The sequence below is a fragment of the Gekko japonicus genome, unplaced genomic scaffold (assembly GCF_001447785.1).
Source record: "Gekko japonicus isolate JY-2015 unplaced genomic scaffold, Gekko_japonicus_V1.1 scaffold1912, whole genome shotgun sequence".
NCBI classification, from domain to species: domain Eukaryota; kingdom Metazoa; phylum Chordata; class Lepidosauria; order Squamata; family Gekkonidae; genus Gekko; species Gekko japonicus.
This window is the reverse complement of record NW_015176510.1, coordinates 322363-330406: the sequence shown is the minus strand read 5'-3', so window position 1 is coordinate 330406 and position 8044 is coordinate 322363. Positions and strand designations below refer to the sequence as shown.

Below are 8044 nucleotides of genomic sequence, written 5' to 3'. Positions count from 1 at the left end.
CAGGAAATGACCCCTGAGTCCACCTTTAAGTCCAACAAAGTTTTTTGATCTATGAGAAGGCTGTATCAGCAATGTGTTAACCTTTTCATGCCTTTGCCCTATTGTAAGCAAGCTGAACATATATATCTTAGAAAATAAGAAGAGAAGAAATGAGCAAAAGACAGCATAGTTTGAAAGCAAATATGACTGACTGCAATAGAGTAAGGAATATGCTGGTGGGGTTATGCTTCCTTTAAAGGTGAGTGTGGTCTAGGTCGATCCCTTAATTCTCCATACAAATTTTCTCTTCAACAGGACATGAAGATGCATCCGTTTCAGTTCTCACATGGTGTCATGTCTGCGACATCTGTCTTTACCAGACTTGAAAACCACCCACGTTCTGTTAAAAAAATTATAAATATAAACAAGATACTTATCATAATGTGTTGCTGCTACAGTCGCGCTACATACATTTTGGCACAAGTTATATTTTGGCACGTTAAATTTTAAACATTCAGTTCGGCAGAATGGTAAACATAAATGCTAAATGATGTTAAGCAACTTGATCTTTTTTTTGCATGAAGTAGTTAGGTATAATATTGTGGCATTTTACCTTTTCCAAATAAAATTGTACTTAAAAGATGATATGACTTTTTGTCTCAATAAATTTAAAATATTATGGAATTGCAAAACACTCATTGCCATCAAGTACATATTTCAAGCCTCCCATTATAGTTGCTTTTACAAAGTCATTCTAGTTCTCATTTTGAACCCTAATGTCAAAAAGTCTGTCCATAAAGCAATTTGTGAAACATATCTTTGCTGATTCCCCTGCACTCTGAAAAGTAACTCATGAGGGTGAAGAACTCTCAAACACCATGGGGGTAGAGCCCAGGAACTATTTGCACAAAAGCGTATGGGGGCTGGGGAATTCTGGTAATTTTCCCTACCCCCCCCCCCAAGTGGCATCACATGCTATTCTGGAGGTTCCCCCAACTGTCCAGAGCAGTTTTTCAGGTGGCACAGGGATCTGCAATAGGAAAGGTAAGGTGTAAAACACCCCTTTTGTGAACCCCTTCTGTTCACAGATTTTAAGTTGAAACTGAAACAACAAAAGCCTCAAAAGGCTTAGTCTAAGTTTGTTACTGGTTTTTTTCTCCTGTGTCTGTTTTATGCAGGATCTGCTAGACCAGGAAGTCTCAAAAACTGGGGACAACAGGAAACAAGGAGTGTATATTTCAAAAGTCACTAGGAAATTGGTGTACATCTTTCTGAGGAATGACCCATTGGATGGATAATTCATTTCCAGTTTCTGGGACCCTCTGAATGCAACTGGTTTCATCTTCAACACAGATCCATCAAATCAGTGCTGTAGGCTGATGCCACCATTAGTTTCAACATTGATAAGAATGATTTTGCTGTATGCCTAGGCTTGTTATGAGAGGTAAACATATAGAATTTCCCTAGTTTGCATACTAATTCAGACTGCATGTGTTTCATAGCCTAAATCTCAGTCCCACCAAAAAACAGGGCAAAATTTGTAATTGTCTTCATTTGATCTTCATAACCCTGCTATGAGAGACTTGCTGCCTTTTCTCGCTTCATCTACCATGCTAGTAATTATTTGAGTAATCTCCAGATCCCAATTATCCTGCAACACAGCAGGATGATAAATGTAACATCAGATCTGCTCTTCCATTTTTCTTCTAACAATGAAACCATTAGCCACCTATTCTGGCTTTACTTCACATGTTCAATTTATCAAACTAAGACTATTTAACCAACCATACCTTTAAAACAGGCAGGGGCTGTGAGATTACCATCTATGCACTGAGCAGGTACAGTATAGCTACAGTATTGGTCTTTATTTTTGCAGAAGAACCAGATGGTCTCAGCATGCTGTATCCCTCCTTTGAGATGGTCTTGCACTTTTGCTCTCTGTTGATTGTATAACACTGTAGCTCTATTAACTGGTATTTTACATGGTGCTGCAAATATATAAATAGCATTGTTTAGACAATCAGGACTCTTCTGCAAGTATCACATTGAAACATTATGCATGCCAAGACCTTTATTAATACACCAAAGTTCAACTGATGGTGGCTATTCAATTAATACATTGTTTCCCATATCTAGCATGAAGTGGCAGTGTCCAAGTCTCTGTGAGGTTCATCTATAATATGTCCGGAACTCTGACAGTTTCTTCTAAAATATTTTTTTCAGTACAAATAATGTTGGTCAGGAATCTTGGCCCCAACTTCCACTGAAAGCGGTGGAATTTATGTTAGACACAACTAACGTTTGCTGCACTGGGGCCAAAGTGTTTTTATCTTGTACACTGGAAAACTTCCAGATAAGCCAGCCATATATGAATGGAAACTTTCTCAGATATTTAGTTGTAGATCAGATTGACCAAGACCTACAAGCTGGTACCCATACATGGTGTATTAAGCATGTATGAGAATGTTTTTTAAAATAATTCTACTCACATTCAAGGTTCACCCCAAAAAGTTAGTGTTTAGCACCTACCTGTTGCGTGAGACAGGGAAATCTTTCATAAAGATATCCTAAATCTCGTAATCACTTTTAAGAAAACAAGCTAGTGTATGTTTACAGATTTTCAAGATGTCAAATTAGACCTTTGCAACTTGGTTTTGTTGACCAGTCTCCTGTTTTTTCACATGTAGACTCTGCAGGTCCATTTAACACATAAGTAGGATTGCAGCCATAGGTCACTCTATCTTTATACTGATAAGTTCTGTGAACAGCAAAGTTTATGAATCCATTTTCTATTTCTGCTGGATATGGACATTTCACTTCTGTATTGGGAAAAATAAGACACATAGAAGTTATGATTTATGATGAGGTATCTAACAAGGCTTTGTGTAGTGGTTTGGTGTAGTGGTTAAGTTTGGTGTAGTGGTTAAGTGTGCGGACTCTAATCTGGGAGAAACCGGGTTTGATTCCCCACTCCTCCACTTGCACCTGCTGATGTGACCTTGGGTCAGTCACAAGCTCTGGCACAGCTGTCCTTGAAAAAGAGCAGTTTCTGTCAAGAGTTCTCTCAGCCCCACCCACCTCACAGGGTGTCTGTTGTGGGGAGGGGAAGGGAAAGGAGTTTGTAAGCCGCTCTGAGACTCCAAGTGAAGGGCGGGGTATAAATCCAATCTCTTCTTCTTCTTCTTCTTCTTCTTGTGTTCTAAGTCTAAAATAAGACATGGCACTGATTCCCAGATATGGTAATATAACAAGGGTAATGATGGGATCATTTTTCCCATTGGAGAACTTGTTCACTCCTGTGGTAAGAAGTGTTTAAAATAGTAAAATAGTCTTTGGAATACTTACTTCTGCATTCTGGTATCTCACTCCAGTTCTGCGAGGCCAGACACCTAGCAGTTTCATTCCCAATTAATGCCAAAGGCAACAAACATTCAAACTTGATTTCATCTTGGAAAACAGATATGTTTCCAGGCTTAAGTCTATGGTAAGAGAGGGCTCCAAATTCAGAAATGGGAGGTGGAGGACAAATCACAGCTGAAAAACAAAAGCATCTTCATTTTACAAGATGCAAAAACTCTTATGCCTACCTGGCTCAACATCACACAGAAGACTTTTCTATAGTACTGTCAATGCAATTATTGTGTGTATCAAGAGAGATAGTCACCTCTGTATCAATCAAATCAATCTGACAGTGTAAACATCAGTGTTTGGCACTGTCATAAATTTAAAAACTTAGCCTGTTTCCTGATGTGCCATCCTAGTGTTAAAAAATAACATGGGGAGAGTTCCACATCAAAAGCTTACCACTCTTCCACTGTTCCCAAGCCAAGATGAAAAGCTTGAGATCAAACCTTTCAATATCAAAGCAATCTGACTTAATGACTCTCAGGTGGGAGGGAGGAGTCTTAGAGAATCATCTTTTGGATCACATTATTGATTGGTTTATACTAGTCAGGGGATCAGTGGTGGAGTTTCCTATAAAGTTAGCTTAACAACTATCTGGTTTTCCAAGCATGGCCCACTAATACACCATCTCACTGCATCTCCAACCTGCTGCTTTGTTACTAATGCTGATTTGAAGATGTTGTAACCTGCCTGCCTTAAGGTATGTATATTTATGTAGGAAGATAGATTTTTTTATTTTATTGCACCTGCTTATTCTGGCCTTATGCTTAAATCTGAACCACTTTTTAAATCTTTTCAATAAAGCCTGTTGCTTTTATTGGTGTGTTCTACTGCATGTGTGAGAGTCCAACCCCAGAGTCAGTCAAACTATCAGAAGGGGATTTGTTCCAGGGTCCCAGATCTGGGGACAAGGGGATCAAATAATCTTTGCAAGGACGCGGTGGGTCAGAAACCCCTGTTTTTGACAGCATGTACTTTTGAATTGGTCTTCGATCAGAATAAATAATTAATTCATTTCATAGTACTGAATGATACTATGAAGGAGCATTGGCTAAAACTGGAAAAATGTTAATTAAAGAAGATCTATTATGATGATTATCACTTGTTAGAAAACATATCCCATCCTATCATTCTCAAAGAATGTCATGTAGGTGAAGGGACAGAATACAGCAAATGTGTGTTCCAAAGAAGCAGAGTTTCCCCAATCTATGTTGCCACCCCCAAATGATTTTTTCCCATTCTTAATCCTTGCTTATGCAATGGAGAGATTTATGTGTATTTATGTGTTTTTCTAATCTCATCTAAAATGGTGAGAGAAGTCTAGTTAAAAAAAAATTAAAATGAAATGTGTGTATAAAGGGAGCAAAACTCACCCCCCCACACACCTTACCTTGTTGCTTTCAGTGTTTTTCTTCCAGCATGACTCCAATATCCAAAGTCAGCCAGGCTGGATTCTGAGAGCAATCAAGGTCAGCCTGAAAACCAGCAACTGCCAAGATTCTCATTAAAAGATGTGGCAAATACAGCTATTTAGCCATCACCATCTCGTCTTAATTGTTCTAATCCTTAATAGTGACAAAACCACCCTTGTGAAATTAACTTTAGCATGAATGCATCTTTCACAAAGCATTGCACTTCCTTGCCTATTGTTTTCAAGTATCACAACAGAAGTACTTCAATCTATTTGATGTTTGGAGGTGGGTTCTGTGAAAAGAATTCCCATTTCCAAAACAAAAAATCTTTTTTTATTCCTTGTCAAAGGAACTTTTATATTTTTTTTTATTAAAAGAGACACATTTTAAGATTAATCTGCATTCCCAAAGTGGGACATTTTAAACTGTTTGTTAAATATTTGTAAAGAACTGTTGCATTCTTCAGCTCTCTATAAATGTCATTTTGATATCCCTGCCAGTGACTGATAGTTACATGCACACTATAAAATTAAGGCTGTGGTCACACACACTAAATAATCCACTTCCAGTCCACTTTCAATGCACTTTCCAACTGGATTTTGCCAGTTCACACCAGTAAAATCCAGTTGGAAAGTGCCCTGAAAGTGGATTATTTAGTGTGTGTGTGACTGCAGCGAAAGATTGTATTCTATAGATTTCATCTATACATGTTCCTGGCTGCTATTAGAAATCCACCCTCCTCTACTCCACAAATACATCCTTATTTGTGCGTGTGAGGAGGCAACAGATGTCCTACAGCCTAGTATTCTTTCTCATGTAAGGGTTGGCTTAATTTGTGCTGGATTGCTGGTTTCTGCTAAGAGGCAATTTTCATACTTCAGGTTAAGATAATTTAATATAAAGAAATTGCTTAGGTTACATATGTACACAGGGTTAACAAACTCCAGGTGGGGCCTGAGGTTCTTCTGGAATTACAGCTAATCTCTGGACTACAGAGATCAGTTCCAGAAGAAATAGCAGTTTTGGAGGACAGCCCCTATGGTCTCACATCTCTGCTGAGCTTTCCTGAACTCCACCCACCCCAGACACTGCCCTGAGAAACCCAGTCACCTCCAAAGCTGGAATTGGCAATGATATGTTAGAACATTTCAGCATTCCAACAGGTATGAATATACCTTTAAAAAACGGATAACCCCATGTGCTGGCTGGTCAGTCCCCTACAAATATACATAATACCAATAATTTATCCTACATACGTTGGCACTCAGGTAGCTTTCCACTCCACTGTCCATCTGCGAGGCATTGGCTGGTATTAGTTCCATGAAGACTATACCTGTGAGTTAGAAGGTATATCTCTAGTCAGGAAAAGGAATCAGGCAGTAGGTGATGTGAAAGACCTCTCTGCCTGACACCCTGGAGAGTAGCTGCCAATCTGAGTAGGAAGTAATGACCTTGATGGACCAGTGTTCTGATTCAGTAAGCTTCATATATCCATTACAGATCCTTAGAATAGTGGCAAAAACTCAGTAATATATGTATACTTAACAGCCTTATATATGTATACTTAACAAAAAAAAAACTGGACCAGTGTTCTGATTCAGTAAGCTTCATGTATCCATTACAGATCCTTAGAATAGTGGCAAAAACTCAGTAATATATGTATACTTAACAGCCTTAATTTTTTTGTGTTGCTCAGGAGTGGCTTTCCTTCTATTACAGGAGGAGTGCTCAGCCAAGTGCGTGTGGGGGATTGTATAACATACAGATATGGAATATGATTTATAATATTCTGTAGTAGAAGTTGTATGCACTAGTGAATGTATTTAAACAATATAAATTGGCCCTGACAAGCTACCATAAACTACACTGATTAAGGATTCCTGGGCTATAAAAGCAGTATCTATTTGTAAAACTTGCAAATTATGTTTCTTTCAGACTTAGTTTTCTACTATCTGCCATCAGTGCTAAAATCAGACAATGTGTGGAGGTAAAATAGGGGTTTATCACAATATTTACAGCTGTTGAAAAGCTGGCCTCTGAACTCTTAGTTTTCAAGAAATGTTTATAGAGGAGCCTTTAAGAATATAATGCCATGGGTGTGGAGCCAGGTGGTTTGATGCTAGGGTTCCAGCATGGGTTGGGAAATACCTGGAGATTTTGGTGTGCAGCCAAGGGAGGACAGGGTTTGGGGATGGGAGGGACCCCAGCAGTGTGAAACGCCATAGGGTCCACCTTCCAAAGCAGCCATTTTCTCCAGGGGAACCAATCTCTGTAGTCTGGAAATCAGTTGTAATAGCAGGAGATCTCCAGGTGCCACCTGGAGGCTGGCAACCCTCTGTTGTCACCCCTAAGAGTCCTGGGAAGTCCTCACCCAGCATTAAAGTTTGTTCTAAAAATTCACTGAATATATACCAAAGTCATCCCAACTACTCAAGTCCCTGGCATACTTTATTTTCTGTGTACCATACAGAAGACTGCATTCTACCAAAACAGTTGGTGTGAAGTACATTTTAGAAATTATAGAAACAGCATAGAAGTTTCTTAGGTGGGGTTAGCTACAATGCTATTGCAAGGTCTGTTTGATACAATAGGGGAGGCAGTCCACAGAAACCTGTATTACATTTTCAGACTCTCTCTCTCTCATATACTTTAATCTCATATACCCTTCCTATAACAATTCCTCATCAGTCTAACAGAGACATCCTACTGAGGTCTATCCAAAGGGGCTTACTCCCAGGGAAGTGTCCTCAGGATTGGACTATAAAGAGCTCTATTCAAATCCTTAACCACTGAGTTTGCTAATACTTTCTCCTCTTTCAGTTCCTTAGATCAATTTGCCCAATCCCCCATCAAACTCAAATCTTATTGGCTCTTGCAACTATGAGTAAATTATTATTACACTTCTATCACATGGCTCCCAAGGATTGTGGCTCCCAAGGATAGGTTAAAGATGATTGCCTGGGAAGCACCCCAGGGTGTCTGTTGTGGGGAGGGGAAGGGAAAGGAGTTTGTAAGCCGCTCTGAGACTCCAAGTGAAGGGCGGGGTATAAATCCAATCTCTTCTTCTTCTCTTCTTCTTCTTCTCTCCTCTTTCAGTTCCTTAGATCAATTTGCCCAATCCCCCATCAAACTCAAATCTTATTGGCTCTTGCAACTATGAGTAAATTATTATTACACTTCTATCACATGGCTCTTTCCTAATGATTGTGGCTCCCAAGGATAGGTTGAAGATGATTGCCTGGGAAGCA

The 8044-nt window shown here is 39.2% G+C and overlaps 1 protein-coding gene across 1 annotated transcript in view; it reads right to left on the bottom strand.

Moving 5' to 3' along the window:
• Positions 1-314: 314 nt before the first annotated feature.
• APOH (apolipoprotein H) overlaps positions 315-8044 on the bottom strand; it is a 20664-nt gene continuing 12934 nt past the window's right edge. Inside the window, exons 4-8 of the mRNA XM_015427354.1 lie at positions 6053-6129; positions 3325-3513; positions 2619-2798; positions 1770-1967; positions 315-379 (exon numbers count right to left, since the gene is read on the bottom strand). Coding sequence (XP_015282840.1) covers positions 315-379; positions 1770-1967; positions 2619-2798; positions 3325-3513; positions 6053-6129 — 709 coding nt within the window. The remainder of the gene's footprint in view (positions 380-1769; positions 1968-2618; positions 2799-3324; positions 3514-6052; positions 6130-8044) is intronic.